The sequence below is a fragment of the Aquarana catesbeiana genome, linkage group LG02, assembly GCF_042186555.1.
Source record: "Aquarana catesbeiana isolate 2022-GZ linkage group LG02, ASM4218655v1, whole genome shotgun sequence".
Classification (NCBI taxonomy): Eukaryota; Metazoa; Chordata; class Amphibia; order Anura; family Ranidae; genus Aquarana; species Aquarana catesbeiana.
In genome coordinates this window covers 692,216,556-692,235,458 of record NC_133325.1, presented here as the reverse complement: position 1 = coordinate 692,235,458, position 18,903 = coordinate 692,216,556, and the positions used below count along the sequence as shown (strand labels likewise).

General features: G+C 41.5%; 1 protein-coding gene across 17 annotated transcripts in view; it reads left to right on the top strand.

Annotated features, from left to right (window-relative positions):
* Nucleotides 1-18,903, top strand: part of MYO18A (myosin XVIIIA) — a 498,725-nt gene that overhangs the window by 193,652 nt on the left and 286,170 nt on the right. For all 17 annotated transcript variants that reach the window (XM_073616822.1, XM_073616821.1, XM_073616820.1 and 14 more), the window contains 4 exons: nt 3,987-4,197; nt 12,409-12,551; nt 15,290-15,390; nt 17,502-17,565. In XM_073616822.1, the coding sequence (XP_073472923.1) occupies nt 3,987-4,197; nt 12,409-12,551; nt 15,290-15,390; nt 17,502-17,565 (519 nt within the window). The remainder of the gene's footprint in view (nt 1-3,986; nt 4,198-12,408; nt 12,552-15,289; nt 15,391-17,501; nt 17,566-18,903) is intronic.

Below are 18,903 nucleotides of genomic sequence, written 5' to 3'. Positions count from 1 at the left end.
AATGCAAGCCACGCTTTTCAGCTATTTATTTGTAAAAAAATGTTGAAAACCATTTACCATTTCCTTCCACTTAACAATTATGTGCCACTTTGTGTTGGTCTATCACATAAAATCCCAATAAAATACATTTATGTTTTTGGTTGTAACATGACAAATTGTGGAAAATGTCAAGGGGTAAGAATAGCATAGACCCTAGTGAATAATGTGGTGGTTTCTGATTAGGAGAGTATGCTTGCTCTTGTCATCCTGGGGAAAAGCGCTCAATGTATGGAGCATCTTTGCTTCTCAGCAGGACAGGCTGATTGTTTACAATGAGAATTTATCAGCCAGCCCTCGAAGGTGCCTGCTGCTCATGTCCTACAGGTATGGCCTTTAACCAGTTGCCGTACACCGATATACATCGGCACAATGGCAGCGGTGGGCAAATAGATGTACCTGTACGTCCCCTTTACGATAAGGGGATAGCAGGCGCGTGTGCCACCACGTACAGCATGGCCGTGCCCGCGGAACCAGTAGACTCTATGTCCGCTGGTCTCCCCCGGCGATCGTGTCACGGAGCCTCAGAACAGGGAAGTGCCTATGTAAACAAGGCACTTCCCCGTTCTGGCTTGTGTCATGACAGAGATCACTGCTCCCTGTCATCGGAAGCCGTGATCGCTGTCATGTGACTAGTAGCCCATCCCCCCACAGTTAGAATCACTCCCTAGGACACACTTAACCCCTTCATTGCCCCCAGTGTTTAACCCCTTCACTGCCAGTGTCATTTACACAGTAATCAATGCATTTTTATAGCACCGATCACTGTATAAATGACAATGGTCCCAAAATAGTGTCAAAAATGTCCGATATGTCCGCCATAATGTCGCAGTCGCGATAAAAATCACAGATTACTGCCATTACTAATACAAAAAAATTAATAATAAAAATGCCATAAAACTATCCCCTATTTTGTAGACGCTATAACTTTTGCACAAACCAACCAATCAATATACGCTTTATTGCGATTTTTTTTTTTTTTTGCCAAAAATATGTAGAAGAATACATATCGCCTTAAACTGCGGAAAAAAATAGTTTTTTATATATATTTTGGGGGATATTTATTACAGCAAAAAGTAAAAAATAATGCGTTTTTCAAAATTATCGCTCTTTTTTTGTTTTTAGCGCAAAAAATAAAAGCCGCAGAGGTGATCAAATACCACCAAAAGAAAGCTCTATTTGTTGGGAAAAAAAGGACGTCAGTTTTGTTTGGGTGCAATGTCGCACGACTGCTGTATCGCAAAAAGTGCTCTGGTCAGAAAGGGGGTAAAATCTCCTGGGGCTGAAGCAGTTAAGCAACATTTTTCTAACCTGCACAGTTTTTTTTAACTACTGCCCTAAAATGTCAGTTCTAGTCAGCGTCCGCTTTGAATAGAATTTTGTTTTGAAGAGAAGATATGTTTTATGATTGGACTGCGCTATTGTGTTCTTGTTTTTAGTGCAGTCCTTTACAAATGACCAGATACCGTTTATGTCAGGTGTACTTTTCATCAGTAAAAATTCCTGCTGCCGCATTGTTCCTAACAACCCAGTACCAGCCTTTCTCTTAGCTGCTCAGTGTTGCAGGAGCCTCTCTAGCGTATAAATATCCCCCCAAGGCATTATTTCCCAAATTCCTTGCACAACAGAACTGATACAGCCTACAGTAAACAGGTGGCATTGATCACTAGGTGATGGGTATATCTGAAGCTGGCTCCTGTTGTGTTTTCCTTTAGCTTTTTATGAAATACAGTAGTAGGCCTCCGGGGATGCCATTCTGCTCCTAAATTACCCTTCCTCTTCAGCAGCACAGACCCCTTATTTTCCAGCACAGAGATATCAGCCTTGTAGGGTTTCATTATAAATTTACTCTGATGTGAGATACATCAGGGCAGGCCAGGTCATTCAAACCCCGTCGGTTCTTTTTCCGGTTTCCCAGTTAAATGTTCTCGTAGTTGCCATGGCAACAAAATTTCCCCAGAGCTATAACTGTTCAGGTACATTCACTCCTAATTATGGTCGCAGTCAAGTTTCCTAATAAAATCATCCCTTATCTTCCATCAGCTCTGTCATTTCTGAAAGCCATTTCTATGAAGCACTGAAAGCTCTCTGAGAAGTTAAGATTTAAACAAGAGAAGGCTAGATGGTTTTGTGTCGGGTACAAACTGCCGCATTTGCTTTCAGTGACCTACAGCTCCGCTATTCCATGCTGAAAATGTCATCACTTTACTTATTTTCAAGGAACAAGACTGACGCGTGTGCTGTAATTCAGAGAAAATCGAGTTGTTATGGCCTAATAGCAGTTTTAAATCTTACCTTTTAAAATCCTGTAATAATATAGAAAAAGTCAAGATGTTTTAGTTCTGCCCTCCTATGTCCAGCTCTGCCGTCATCCTCTCCAGTTCTGCTATGAAGTACTGGTCTAAGCGCTGCTCTTTCCTTTGTCCAGTGGAGGAAAATGGCGGTATTACTCATGGTATGAAATTCAGTTGGAGCATCCTTTTGAAAATTTTAGAGAAGTAAAGCCTCTGATTAATTAGTATGTGTAAAAGCTTTGGAAGGGGAGTGAGCCCCATGCTCCCCATAACTGGAAGTACTAAGTACATCTGTGTTTTTTCTCTGGGCGCACAGTATGGAAGGGGGGGGGCATAAAGTAAGTAGTAGCAGCTCCACAAATACGCAGAGGTTGACCGCACACCAAATTGTTAGGAAATTCAACTAACTTTATTGATGTAAATCCATACAGAACAAACAGACAGGGAGCAAGATGTTAAAGAGGAAGTAAACCCTGATGGGTTTTACTTCCTCTTTATTCCCCTGCAAAGTAAAAGCATACTGGGCTAGCATGCATCGCATACTAGACCATTATGTGGCACTTGCCTGCAAACGAAGCTCAAGATGTCCCCCCCTGGTGGAAGCATCTATCTTTGCCCCTCTTCCTTCTGGGGCCGCGGACTCCGGCTCTGTGACTGGCCGGAGTCACGTGACATCACTCCCGCACATGCATGCGGGAGCCGCCAGTCACTGCACATGCTGGGGAAAAAAGGGGACAGAGGGTCGTTTCTTCACTGCACATGCGCCGATGACATCGGCACACTACAAGTTAAATATCTCCTAACCGGCGTATTTAGTAGATATTTTCAGTACATATAGGTAAGCTGGCTTACCAATATGTAAAAATGTCTCAGGGGGTTTACAACCACTTTAAAGGATAAGTTCACCTTTAAAAATTATAAGTGCACATTTTTTTTTGCAGGTAAAATAAAAAGTGCATTTACTTTTTTTTTTTTTGTGTAGAAGCCTGGAAAGCATTGCACCTACAATCAGTAGATCGTGGGTGCAATGCAGGTCTCTTGCAGACTGTCAGTGTAAGCCGTCTGCTCATACCTTGCACAGTCAGGCAGTTACTCGGTGACCGTAAGAATCAATTGATTACTTGGAGCGCTCAACAGCGCCCTGGTAGTTTGAGAATTGCAAGCCGTCGGCTGCAAAGGCTATTGGTACTGTGAATGAATGACACAGCCGCATGGTCAGAGCCCTGCACAACCGTGCTCTATTCAAATAGTGACAAGGGAGACAGGAGAGTGATTGGGGAGTGGCTGCAGGAGCAGGAACATGTTACATGTTCCACCCTAAATACGGGTGGCACATGTAATGTGTTCCCAAAGGCAAACTTCTCCTTTAACTTGTTAAACACAACATGCGCTTAGGCGCATGTTGCATGAAACGCTTTAAGATTTTGTTCTCTGCCTGTTTGAGCTATGATGCCTGCTATGTCTTTTTTCATAATGGATTTACATCAATAAAGTTTGTTGGATTTCCTGTCATTTTGGAGTGTGGTCAACCTCTGTGCATATTTGCCATAAACTGCCAAGCTCTCATATCACTGTTCATTTCTCTGTTATAGTAATCCTGTCCAGTCATATTACTTGGTTTGCTTTCCTCTGAAATAACAATTTCTCCTCTTCCAGGTGATGCATATGTTCAAAGGATGTCGAAAGGAAGACACATCTCCTCATATTTATGGCGTGGCCCAAGCTGCATACTGGAATATGCTCATGACTCGCCAGGACCAGTCAATTGTCTTACTGGGAAGTAGTGGTTCTGGCAAGACCACAAGCTGTCAGCACCTTATCCAATATCTGGCTACAGTGTCCGGCAGCACAGGAAAGATTCTGTCAGGTATTGCATAACTAGTAGATATATCTAATGTTCCTTGCTCTTATTGGGTATAATTGTTTCAGCATTAAAAAAGATCTAAACATAGTTACCTAGTTAGGCAGGTTGAAAAAAAAAGTTCATCACACCAAATGAATGACATATAGGGGTTCATTTACTAAAATTGGAGTGTGAAAAATCTGGTGCAGCTCTGCATAGAAACCAATCCGCTTCCAGTTTTTTTTTGATCAAAGCTTAATTGAACAAGCTGAAGTTAGAAGTTGATTGGCTACCATGCTCAGCTGCATCTGATTTTGTACTCTCCAGTTTTAAACACTGATGCCTCGTATACATGATCAGATAATCGGATGATAAAACTCGCTTTCGGATTGATCGCACGGTAGTCTGATTATTAGTACACAGCTTTCGTCAGCCGATCACGACAGTTCGTCCAACAATATCCGTAGGGACAATGTCCGTAGGGACATAGGGACAAATATTTTGCTCGGACAATAGCCCAGCGAAGGACAATCATTTAATCAGTACAGTATGCGTCCGCGCATGATCAGAAATACGAAAATAACCAGGAAGGAGATGGGAGAACGTAAACCAAAAAGTGTGGCAGACACAAGGGGTCACACGTATTTTACTTTGTTTTCGATACGTAGCTACACAAACAGGAAGGTTTTCCAGAATCTTACAAAAAAAAAATATATACGTTTCGTAGAGCGCAAAATGCACTGTTAAATTCGATATTAGTATTATGCAACAAAATGCAAACTATAAGTTGTACGATTATCTGATCGTGTGTACGAGGCATTAGGCCCCTTTCACACGGGCGCCTTCATCTTGCGAATCTTGCTTGCTCAGCGAGGGATCGCTTTGCTGATCCCCGCTGAGCAAGCGGATGACAGGTCCTGTCCGCTCCACTGTGCAGAGAGGACACGGACACAGTCCTGCTCTCCTCTATGGGGAAATCGGGTGGAAACAGACCGCCTGTCTGTTTTTCATCCGATCCGCCAGACGGATGGAAAATAGGACCACAATCTGTCTGGATTTTGCGGGCAGAATCTGATCGGGTTGCGGCGGGTGTCAGTGGACATGTGTCCGTTGACATCCGCAGCTCCATAGAGAAGACTGCATGGTCCAATCAGGTTCTCCTGAAAAACTGACAGGTGGACCTGTTCGGAGAGCCCATGTGAAAGGACCCTTAGTGTGCTAAAGCTCTGTTTATCCTAAACAACTGTCATTTTTTACCCCATAAATTACAAAATGGTTTACAAAGACCATTTTTTTCCCCTCATTTGCATCTCAGTACTGCTGCTTTCCTCAAGCCTCTATCATGTACTTGTCTGCATCCACTATATACAGTATGATTGTATTGGATTGGCTTAATAGTGTCAACAGTATACCATTCCTATGAAGTGTGTTGGTATGGTCATATGTATTCTCAAAAAAGACTGCATGTAACAAGGTTTCAAAACAGAAGCACCATAAGGAAACTGATGTCACCCCATAAAAGGAAGTGCTTGAATAAAGAACTTTATAGCAGGAGTATCATCAAGTATTATTTTAGTGAAAGCTGCTGATTTAAAAACACCAATCTATACTGCCTAGCCTGTATTAAAAAAAAAAAACCTGTATAATTACCTATTTTTAGTCCGCTCCTGCCTGTCATGTAATCCCGCAGTTCTGGCTCCTCTGTGTCAGTGAGTGGCTGCTGCAAGGGACAGGAGGGAGCGCTCCCTTACAAAGAGCTGCCGGATCATGTGACCAGACTGGAGTGGATTAAAAATAGATCATTTATACAGGTTAGGCAGGATAGGTAGAAGAAAAGAACATTTTTAAGAATAATTATATTTAGACTTTTCTTCCACGTTGAAGCTTTAGATTTTAGTGATTTGGTTTAGTTTACTTCCTAACGTTTACTGAATAACGTTCATCATGCATACAATAAAGGGAGGATTTTACGTTGAATTTTATATTGTATACTATAAAAGCACACTGTAGTCCATAAATTAAGGTTAAATGTAAACTGACTCAGAAGAACCAAGCTTCCCCCCATCCCATCAAATCTTCAAGCTGGTTTTCTTTTGTCTCTAAACATCAGCTTGTGAAAATGCAGGTGAAGTGTTCCGTGATTACGAGCACAGTTTGACCGTTCTCTCCAGTAGAACACACAATAGTATTATATTTTCTGGTACACTCTTTTGAGCAGTATATCTCATAACCACTAGGTGGCACTATTTTATTATGTGTGTGGCAATACTATAATAGTTCTAACTACAGTATAAAGATTTTTTTTTCTTTTTTTTTTTTTTAACAAGGGCTTTTAGATTTGCCAATGTAATACTCTATGTAACACACTCTATGCTTTACTTGAAATCTGTAGTCTTTTTTAGATTAATATGTTAGCTCAGCATAATGTAAATGTCAATTTTATCAATTTGTGTTAAGACTTGCAAAACCTTTCTGTGCATAGTGTGAAATTCTGTATAAACATGGGAACAGCCATACTGTGTTTGCTAAGTACATATGCAGGCTCTGTTACGGTTATGGTTCCCTTATCTTCCTTCAAGTCTTTCTGCAGTTTATAATGATGTGCAGCACCCATAATGTGAATTATAGTGAATACATTGAAGTTTTTTTATTGTACATCATGGGACACAGAGCCATGGTAGTTACTATGTGGGTTATAGGCCACCTTCAGGTGATGGACACTGGCACACCCTAAGACAAGAAGTCCACTCCCTATATAACCCCTTCCACTACTGGGAGTACCTCCGTTTTTTCGCCAGTGTCTTAAGAACTCCACATTTTTGCTACCCTTAACTGAGTCGGTCGATAAGCCCACTTCTTGTTTGGGTTCGCTAAAGCCTCCTCAAGCTGCGCATGCCTTTCCTGTCCATTCATTGCTGGAATAGCTTATGTGTTCTAAGTGGGATCACCCAGATAAGCATTTTTTCCTCCTAAAACATTTTCATCACTTTATCCTATGGAGGAGAAATTCACTAAAAAGTTGGAGATACCAGTAATTGACGTTGCTATATCCTCTGTGAATAAAAGTTTGACTTGTCCAGTAGACAATGCTCAAATGCTTAGGGATCCAATGGACAAAAAGTTGAAATTCCTATTAAAAAACACTTTTTGTCTGGCAGGTTCAGTAACTCAGCCTGCGCTGGCAGCAATTGGTGTATGTCAATCCTTGAGAGACCAGTTTAAACAGGTGCTCAAGGTTACTCCTGATCAGCAGGCCCAGGATTTAGCCGAACTACCAGTGGCGTTATGTTTTGCAGTAGGCGCCATAAGAGATTCTATTCTTCAGGATTCGCGCCTTACACTTGGGCTGGTACATATGCGTAGAATCTTATGGTTGAAAAATTGGTCAGCCGAGGCGCCATGCAAAAAGCTCCTGGCTAGTTTTGTTTTTCACGGTGAACGGCTGTTTGGGGATGATTTGGATAAATACAGCCAAGGAATTTCTGATGGAAAAAGTACTCTTTTGCCAGTTAGGAAGAGGAGTAAACATGTTTCATTTAAACAAGCTCCTTCTCCAGTGCCAGGGGCATCAGCCTCCAGGCAGTCTCGACGACCTGCGCCGTCAGGTTCAAGAGGTAAACCTCAGGGTCAACCCCAGGGACAAAAGAAGTCCCGGGGGATGAAACCTACTAAACAAAATACTAAAGCCTCCTTATGAAGGGGCACCCCTGCTCGCTTGAGTGGGGGGAAGACTTCTGCAGTTCTCAAGGCATGCAGAGAACTGCAGAAGTCTGGCATGAAGTGTGTCGAGACAAATGGGTGACTTCTTCAATAGCTCTAGGGTACAAGCTAGAGTTCCGAGAGTCCCCGTCTTCTCAGATCAAGCGTTCCCAAGGATCCAGAGAGAAAGAAGTCTCTCTTTCAAACATTGGACTGTCTTTTGTCTCAAAAAGTGATCTTGGTGGTCCCCATGCAAGAGCAGGGGTTGGGGTTTTATTCAAACCTTTTCACGGTGCCAAAACCAAATTGAGATCCAGAATGGGTCTGATATCTCCAACATCTAAACTGGTTCCTGAATATCTCTATCCTACAAGGAGGAGAACTTCTGGCGTCAATCGACATCAAGGATGCATACCTCCATGTGCCGATTTTCCCCGCTCACCAGAAATATCTACGCTTCGAGGTAGAAAATCTTCATTTTTAGTTTTGTAGCTCAGCTTTTCGGTCTAGCTACTGCACCTCGAGTGTTTACAAGTCCTGGCCCCTCCTCTAGCCAGATTAAGGGCCCAAGGTATAACGATTATAGCGTACCTAGACAATCTACTCTTGATAGACCGGTAGCCCGGTAGCCCGCTTAGACCAAAGTATGAACACCACAGTCAACTACCTGGAATACCAAGGTTGGATTCTCAAGCTAGAGAAATCCTCCTTAAAACCATCAAGGAGATTAGAATACTTGGGTCTGATTATAGATACAGCCCAGAAAAGGGTATTCTTGCCCCAGGCAAAGATCAGTGCCATGAAGGAACTGATTCAGGTGGTCAAGGCAAAGAAGAATCCTTCCATTCGACTTTGCATGAGGTTGTTGGGAAAGATGGTGGCTTCGTTCGAGGCCGTTCCTTATACTCAGTTTCATTCGAGGCTGCTGCAAAACAGTATCCTGTCGGCTTGGAACAAGAAGGTCCAAGCGCTAGATTTCCCAATGCATCTGCCTCCAAGGCAGCGCCGGAGCCTCAGCTGGTGGTTAATAACCAAGAATCTGCAGAAGGGAAAATCCTTCCTACTAGTTACCTGGAAGGTGGCAACAACAGATGCCAGCCTTTCAGGTTGGGGAGCAGTCCTGGAAGAGGCGAATGTCCAAGGGAAATGGTCCAGATCAGAAATAACCTTGCCCATCAACATTCTAGAGATTCGGGCAGCACGCTTGGCCCTGAGGGCCTGGATGCTCAGGTTACGGAATTGTCCTGTCAGGATCCAATCTGACAATGCCACAGCAGTGGCCTATATTAGTCACCAAGAGGACACGAAAAGTTGTGCGACCCAGAGAGAGGTGAATCATATCTCAACTTGGGCAGAAAACAATGTACCTTGCCTATCTGCAGTCTTCATTCCAGGAATAGAAAATTGGCAGGCAGACTACTTGAGTCGCCAGCAGTTGTTCCGGGGAGAATGGGCCCTTCACCCTGATATCTTCCTGGCAATATGCTGGAGATGGGGGATCCCGGACATAGATCTGTTTGCGTCCAGGTTCAACGAAAGGATCGACAGCTTTGTGTCAAGAATGCAGAACAGATGCATTGGTGTTTCTGTGAAATCCGTTCCCACTGATTTAGAGATATAGAGTCTGGAAGGCATATGTCTCTTGGTGTGAATCCAGGGGTTGGCACCCCAGGAAGTATGTCATAGGTAGAATCCTTGACTTTCTGCAGATGGGGTTAGAGATGGAGCTGGCCTTGAGTACTATCAAAGGTCAGGTCTTGGCCTTATTGGTATTGTTTCAATGACCCCTTGCTTCAAAATTCTTTGGTTCGTAGTTTTATTCAGGGGGTAACATGGCTTAATCCCCCGGTTAGGTCACCCCTGAACCCTTGGAACTTGAATTTAGTTCTGTTGACGTTGCGGAAACAGCCTTTTGAGCCGATACGGCATATTCCCTTGGTTCTTTTGACGAGGAAACTAATTTTTCTGGTAGCCATATCTTCTGCAAGAAGAGTATCAGAGTTGGCTGCTCTTTCTTGTAAAGAGCCATATATAATTATTCACAAGGATAAGGTAGTATTGCGTCCTCATCCTCATTTTCTACTGAAGGTAGTGTCAGGTTTTCATTTAAACCAGGACATTATTCTGCCTTAATTTTTTCCAGAACCCTGTTCTACGGAAGAGAAATCGCTACATTCTCTGGATGTGGTGAGAGCAGTCAAAGTCTACTTGAAGGCGACAGCTCAGATACAAAAAACTGATGTTTTGTTTGTGTTGCCTAAAAGAGGACAGGCAGCATCAAAATTTACTATTTCTAAATGGATTCGGCAAGTGATTGTTCAAGCTTATGGTTTGAAGAGGAAGATTCCACCCGCTCAAATCAAAGTGCACTCCACTAGGGCTGTTTGTGCTTCGTGGGCAGTGCATCAGCAAGCCTCCATGGCTCAAATCTGCAAGGTCGCAACTTGGTCTTCAGTCCATACATTTACCAGATTCTATCAGGGGGATGTAAAAAAGCGTGAGGATATTGCCTTTGGGCTGGTAGTGTGCTGCAGGCAGCAGTATAAGTCCTCTAGTCTCATGTTGCCCTACTTTTGTTGTGTATCCCTCCCCTCAGTTGGCATTGCTCTGGGACATCCCACATAGTAACTACTATGGCTCTGTGTCCTGTGATGTACGATAAAGAAAATAGGATTGTTATAACGGCTTACCTATAAAATCATTTTCTTGGAGTACCTCACGGGACACAGGGGTCCCTCCCCTCTTCTAATACACGTATATTGCTTTGCTACAAAACGGAGGTACTCCCAGTAGTGGAAGAGGTTATATAGGTAGTGGACTTCTTGTCTTAGTGTGTGCCAGTGTCCATCACCTGAAGGTGGCCTATAACCCACATAGTAACTACTATGCCTCTATGTCCCATGATGTACTCCAAAAAAAGGATTTTACAGGTAAGCTGTTATAAAAATCCTATTTTTTGCTGGCATGTGATTTGGTTTTCAAAGCAAACACTGCTTCACTTAATTCACTTTGCAAATTAAATAGTTTCTACACCTTTAGTAAATTAAACTCATCTTTTCTAGTAGTCACTTAGAAGAATCCTCTAGTAGTCCCTGTTTTATTGCTGCCTTTTGACTGATCTAGACTCTAAAGCCTAGTACACACTGAGTTTTTATTTTTTTTTTTCAACCCAGCGGGTTGAATGAAAAAAAAAAAACTGTCAGCTCCGGTCGGAGCCACTGTACTAACTATGTAAAGTTAGTGAAGCGATCTCCCCCGCTGAGCTGTTTTTTTGACAGGGGGACAGCCCACCCACCAGAACACTCTGATCAGCGATCTCTGCCATTGGCTGAGAGCACTGATCGGGAGTCGGTCGGCTGCTGGTTCTTCAGCATGCTCATCTGACAGAAGCTGGCCAAACAGACTTTTTTTTTTTTGTACAGGCCGATGTCTCCCTACATTCAGCCCGTGTTATCCAGGCTTTACATTAAGCAATATGCTGCACTCCTGCAGTGTTAGGCTGCATGCTCACCTTTTGCACTTTAGAGCTGCAGTCAAACCGTCCAAAAATTTGGTCTGTGTGGTTTCAGTACAGAGAAGAAGATTAAAGCTTCAAAAGGATGTGTATTTCTGTCCATGTAGTACTGAGATTTACACAGCTCTGTCTGTCAGGGGAGGAGACCTGATCTTTCTCTGCTGCAGTAAAGTAAGTAAATTCCGGAAGAACAGTGCAACAAGTACGCTAATAGAAGGCATCATAATGAAAAAAAAGATACTGTATATTCTTACTGTTGCGTGTCTTAAACCCCTGGTTTTAATATGAACTGTTAGACCAGTTCAATTTGATTTGTTGCAGGCTGGTTGGTAAGTGAGCTGGGAATTTTTCTTTGTTGTTTTTTTGACATGCGTCTCCCTTCCATGTGCTCCTTGCTGCAAAGGCCAGTTATAGGTTGGGGTGGTTTCCATTTGTTTGTACTGTTTGTGAATTGGTGAGGGGGCGCACTGGATACCTTTGCTGAGATTGTGCTTTTGCTGGGTGTTCAGTGCACCCCTATAACTTTTAAGGAGGGGTGGACTCCCTCCAGGCATACAGTACGTACCCTTAATCCAACCATTATTATATATGTGCCCCTTTTTGAACCTCAAAATTTATGGAGTTAGGACTGCAGTACACTGGGGTGCCGTGAAATGCAAATGTGTGCAAACTAAATCCCTTGTTTTAATGAGAACTGTTAGACAGCACAGTTCGGTTTGTTGCAGGCTGGTTGGTAAGTGAGCTGGGAATTTTTCTTTGTTGTTTGTTGACGTCCAATTTCATTCTCGCCTAGGCGAGGAAGTGCTGTGGAGTGGCACAAAACAACGTAGTAAACATTGCTAATACTAGGGGGAACATTATCCAATTGCGAAAGAGGAAGGGGATGGAACAAGGAAAATAAAAATGTGTTAATGGCTGAAGGTCTGCTTTAAGTACCCTTAGAAAGTTGCTATGCAATTGGGAATCTTTCCTGGTAAATCTAAGCACTGTGTTCTTGACTTTTTTTTTTTTTTTTTTTAAAGCTGAGAAGTGGCAAGCAGTGTACACGATCTTGGAGGCTTTCGGCAACAGTAGTACCAACTTGAACGGAAATGCCACACGCTTTTCACAGATCATTTCTCTTGACTTTGACCAGGCTGGACAGGTGGCATCTGCTTCCATACAGGTGAGAGGAAATGCTCAAATATACGTCTGGGTGCCTCAGGTTACAATTTAGAGCTTATAAGACCTACAAGTAAGCGTGGAAAATGTGTTTAGGTTTGTAAGCCGGTGTGGTGTGTGATTTTAGCCTTCAGCATGGAAAGGATTAACATTGGATACTAAGTAGCTTTTCATAAGTGCACAAGACTGTGAATTAATTTCCTACAAGAAAACAAATTTCACCAGCTTACAACTGCAAGGATGTTGCTGGTTTATCGAGAACAAAATTAACCCATTTCCACCTTCTCAGATATCCTTTAGGAAGGCCAGCAGTTTAGCACTTTTCAGTGATAAATTTGTATTTTCCTATACAAATGTAAAAATCTAACAAAAGAAAGTGTACGTACCATTGTGGTTTTCAAGGTCACTAAAGGGCAGCTCAGCATAATTCTTAGAAGCAGGGATTGGAGCAAGTGGGACGGGTGGCATTGTAAAAAAAAAAGGTTGGGGACAGAGCTTTTGAATTTCCCTGATTTAGGGAAGTTTAGATGGGGGGGGGGGGGGGGGGGTCCATTAGTCATTGCTCTGAGGAAGGGAGCCAGTCCCCCTGAAATCTGTGTAATCCCATGAGGTTGGAGGGCAGACTTCAGAACTCTGTAATCTTGACAGGCTATTATTCCATTGTGGTTTGTTAGTATAATTTGTATATTTCTATCTTTGGATAAAGTGCTGGAGATAATGCACTAGGCATTTGCTCCCTTGTTCTTTGTTTATACAGTACAGAATTCCCTAATCGGATTAGGGCTGCATCGCTATCACCATCCAGTCCAAGTCGCACAGTGTTCATGACATTGGCACATTTTAAGGCAACCTTCCTTATGAATTCTGAGTGCTGAAGTGTAATATCGGTCTTTTTTTTTTTGCCTAATGCCCTGTACACACGATAGGATTTTCCGACAACAAAATCCATGTTTTTTTTCCGACGGATATTGGCTCAAATTTGCTTGCATACACACGGTCACACAAATCTTGTCGGAAATTCCGAATGTCAAGAACGCGGTGATGTACAACATGTACGACGAGCCGAGAAAAATGAAGTTCAATAGCCAGTGCGGCTCTTCTGCTTGATTCCGTGCATGCGTGGAACTTTGTGCGTCGGAATTGTGTACACACAATCGTAATTTACGAGAACGGATTTTGTTGTCGAAACATTTAAGATCCAGTTCTCAAATTTTGTGTGTCGGAAATTCTGATGGAAAATGTGTGATGGAGCCTACACACGGTCGGAATTTCCGACAACAAGCTCCTATAGAACATTTTCCGTCGGAAAATCCTATCGTGTGTACGGGGCATTACTCTGTCTTTGTCCATTGGCAAATTTTGGCTGTTCACACCAGCCTTTGAATACTTCAGCATCTTCTTTTGTAGATCTAATAAAAGTCTATTTTGAAGCTTATAGACCTAAGGACTAGTGCAGAGATCTCATGCATAGAGGCCCCAAGAGATTAGAAACGTCAGAGGGTCTAACTCCGCAGCACCTTCCTAAAGTTCAGTTTTGGATAGACTAAAGCGGACCTTCAGTCATTTTTTTCAACTTTCCATCTATTAAATCTTCTGCCCTTGTTGTTTTAACTTTGGATAGTAAAACATTTTTTTTTCTGCCAGTAAATACCCTGTGCAACCCACTTCCTGTTTCTTGTCTGATAAAAAGCCTAGGCTTATGACATCATGCACAGCTTTCTTTCTCACTCTTGTGAAAGTTTGCCAGGTAAGGAGGGGGGGATGAGTCATAAGAGAGCCAATGAGAGCTGCAGAGCTGGAGGTGTACCTCTGTGTGTCTTTGTAAATCCAGGAAGTGAACAGGCAGCAGCTTCAGCTGCCCACAGTTAAACTGGTTTCAGCCAGACTTGTTGGAGTGAGATTTCTGCAGCATATTTGGCAAGTACAGAATCATAGTATATATGAAATAATATGCAAAGTGGTTGGAGGGAAGCTTCAGAATGGCAAAGATGGTTTTATTACAAATTATGTGAGCGGACTGCATTTCCTCTTTAAGTGACGCATACAGTTTGGAGGATGTGCCTCCACTGATCCTGGTTTACTCCATGTGCAAGAAGCTGTTTTTTAATGAAGTAGTCCTCCTCATGGTAATCATTTACCCATCATTAGTTGTATGTGGAAGGTTCTCCATAACCGAACTGCTCTGCTAAGATGCAGATGTGTAGTGTACATGGCATTATTTTGTAATATTATACAATACACCCAAATTCTTCAGTTAATATACATAGGTGCATATTATGACCTGTGAGAATCCTAGAGCGCAACTGCAAGCTGCCTTGACCTTCACGCTCATTGTGCGTAGGTCAAGGCTTCTAAGCCATAGGTATGGCAATATTTTGTGTTTGTCAAAATGTCGCCTTTTTCCGGGTTGCGTGTTAGAAGGTGACTTTGTAAGCTGCTGCATCTGCATTGGGTAGAAGTATCTTGTTGTACAGGAGTCACATCTGCCAAAGGGCACACATGTTCTAATGACACTAGTGCAAACAAACACCACAGTGTTACCTTTTGAGCATCTTATTCAGAGCAATAGCTGGCAGTAGTTTGTAGAAATGTCTGTAACAAAAAAAACAAAAAACGGCTTATTCACTTGGAAAATAAAACGAGCATTTGTTTTTTTTGTTTTATTGAGAACTGAAAGTATGTTTTATTGTTGTCTTGATTTGTTGTCCTCACTTTATTTTTTTGTCTATTTTTGGCTTTCAGACAATGCTTTTGGAGAAACTACGAGTGGCCAGACGTCCAGAAAATGAAGCTTCCTTCAATAGTTTCTACTACCTCTTGGCTGGAGCGGACAGCACTCTCCGGTACGTGAATGAAACAATAACTGCGCTTGGCTGTTCTGTTTAGTCTGCTTATTTTCAAAATGATTTATGAGGCAGATATTTGTTATTTGTGGAGTTTGTGTTTTCTTTTTTGTTTTGTTTTTATCACCGCCACTTTTTTTTTTTAAATATTAATTCGTACTTCTAAAGCATCAGCATATTTTGCAGCACTGTACTATTTGCAGGTAACACACTGATCATCGTCCACGAAGCACTCTTGAAGACTGACCTCTGGTTTCTGTTGATTACGGCTACCATTGTTCTTTACACTGTTCTTAAATAAAAATACGTGCCCCCCTCCTCTTCAAATAACGTTAAGAAGCAATGAATGCTGCTAGAACAAAACATAGGTAAACAGGGTTCACGAGGAATTGAAACCAGTTTTTGAGGGCCATCTTTCAGTACGAACACTGATCTTGGGCATGCATGTAACAAATTGATAAATGGACAAATCAGAATTCATTCTGTCTATACTTTGTAAGGCTAATGCCACTGGATCAGTATAACGGCTAGTTGGCTAACATTTTCAAATGTAGGGCAGTAGTGACAGGCTTTGATGATGATGATTTTTTTAAAAAATTTTTTTATTACATAAGAATATTGTATATTTACCACTTGAAGCCATCAGGTGGCAAGCTGTAAACTAGTTTGTTCAATGCATTCTACACTTGTCCTGTGAAAGAGACCAGTAAAGTAAAAAGATCAGATTACAAAGACTGCACACCCCTACCAATGACTGTATAGCATGAGTCCGTCTGACAGGGTATAAACTAAATAGATTGCTTAGGTAGGCATTTGCACTACAAAGCTGTTGGTCAAGAATGGAACATGTATGACTATTTGGAAAAATCTAAACACAGGGTGCTTCCAAATATTTGATTTTTATTCTATTATAGTACTTTAGGTAATCTTAATAACTTTCAACAATAAAGGAATTGAAAACTTACCAATACTTTATTAGTTCATACATTTATTTTACAAACTGTAGTCTGTTGTTTGCCTTTACAATCGTTTTGTGTATTTGGTAAACCAACAACCAGTTTTCATTGGGTGCATACAGCTTATGTACATGACTTGAACAACTGACATAATTGATTTCACTAGATACTAAGATTCATTCCTTGTTTGATGTGACAATCCGTATAGATTGTTTGTTTTTTCCTTGCCTAACATAACAAAATCAGTTTCTGATCCATGTCCTGTTGTGGCCCCAATTAATTCAGAAGTACATTTTATTTTTTATTTTTTTTCATTCTCGTCGGCATCTAAAGCAATACAGATTATTTCTTCCAGCTGGCTTTTTATCTAGCCCTATTTGTCATATTTTAAACAATCTCTGTTACTTAAGACATTTTGCAGGCTACACACTCTTCCCACATCTCTATTTTGTAAGAGTCCTCTGAGCCCCAATACATCTGTGGCCCATAAGAGTTTTAGCTACCCTACCATACACACTACGTTGTGATATTACTATATATAATAAACATATGATGAAGATTGTTTGACTTTCTTATTGAAGAGAAAAGAGACGATTTCCTCTGACTACACTGGGCCTGGTAGTAACTGTTCGCCATTCACCTTATACTACCAGATGCTAAATTGATGGTAGAAGTGCCGTTTCTATAATTTGTTTAGTATGCCATTCTTATCATATCATTAGACACCAGATTATATTAATTATCAGGATGACCACTACTCGTCAGAGATTGCAGTACCAGAGCTAAAGAAAGAGAGGTATATTGCTGTCTAGAGAAGTCAGAAGACTCTTTGAAGTTCCAATAAGATTCTTTAGCCTCTTCTTTCTTCATAAGTTGTATAAGGGGAATGGGAACTTTGTGGATTAACAAACACTGTCATTCCTTGAAGAGTGTGTCCTGCTTCTAATTTGTATTAGAATCGAGTGATGTAATTACGGACTATTGGGTTGGAGTTGTTTTAAAGTGTGCATGATCATGTATATGCTTAGAGCAGCATGAAAGCTCAATAAGATCCTGGTAATCAGGGTAGTTGGTGTGTAATCAGGGTAGTTGCGGTGTTCCAGGTGGCTATGTTATGTTAAGTGTTATTAAGCTGAATATTTTATCCTTTTACAGGACAGAGCTTCACCTCAATCACTTGGCAGAAAACAACGTGTTTGGTATTACCCTCACTTCCAAGGTAGGTAGTGTCCAGCATAGACACATTTGCTATTGTGAATCTCATAAAAGCAGTGGTTCTTGACCTTTTTTGGGTCACAGACCCCTTTAAGAATTTGATAAAAAGTATGGACCCCCTCCCCAATAATATTCATATAAACACAACATGGCATGCAATGAATATACTCTATGTACTTTATTTTGTTGAAATTTGATTGCCATATAGTACATACACAAAGTGTGAATAAAGTAAAACATCGTACCAAAAAAACTTCACTCCATTTCATGCAAAAAGTTATTGCCACTCATTGTATTATAATGAACTTAAATTAAACAAAACAATTTAATTCTGCTCAAACCTACTTCTACTACCATTACTACTAGAAAATGAGACTTGGCTCTGGCCATTATGGAGTGGCTCAAGATGGCGGTTGTGTAGAGAATGATGATACAAATCTGCATGGTTAACATGGGCCAACTATGAGTCAAAATGCTTAGTGGTCATCATTAAAGGCAGTGGCAGGGTGCGTTTTCTTTAAAGTGGATGTAAACCTGATTCATGAAATTTGACCTAGGCACATATCCACAGTGTTTTCTTATCTCCCTCCAGTGCCCTAAGTCCCGGGTGTGTTTCTTCTGCTCCGTTCTTCTGTTATCAGCATGATCACTTCTGAAAAGTTCTCTGACAACCAAGATAAAACCAGCTTGAAATTTGTATTGGGGAGGTTGCTATAATTAGATTAGCAGAGAGCTAGTCTATTCACAGCACATTCCTTCCTTCCTCTGCCTGTGTGGAGGGTGTATGTGCCTTTCCTCCAATCAGCTGTCACACGGTTTATGCCAAGACTTCACTCCCAGTGCTGAACAGGAAGAGAAATTTTCTAACACGATTTGCACTTTCTAAAGAATATAGCAAGCTGAAGACAGTAGATACGAAAGAAAAACTTCTGTAGAAGGATTTGTTTCATCCCTGTGTATCATCTGAGGCTGTTCACTTCACTGTTTATATGTGAGGTTTTACATCCACTTTAATTTCTTTCAATAGGAAACCATTAATTAGGACAAGGGCTGTATAGTGAATGTAAAAGTTATTTTTTTCTGACCCTCACAGACCCACTGAAACCCATCCATAGACAACTTAGGTCAGTGGCCTCAAATGCAGTCCCTGACATCACCAAAAGGCCACGCATAATGTTAAATATATGTAATGCTTGAGAGGACTGCCAGAAACAGCAGAGAGTGTGGATATGCTACATTGTTGTCTGGGGATATGCTGCAAAAGACAATAGGAAGCTAGGAACATGTAACATGAGGCCAGTAGAGTTCAATGCTATTACCCTAATCCATTTTCCCAGTACAA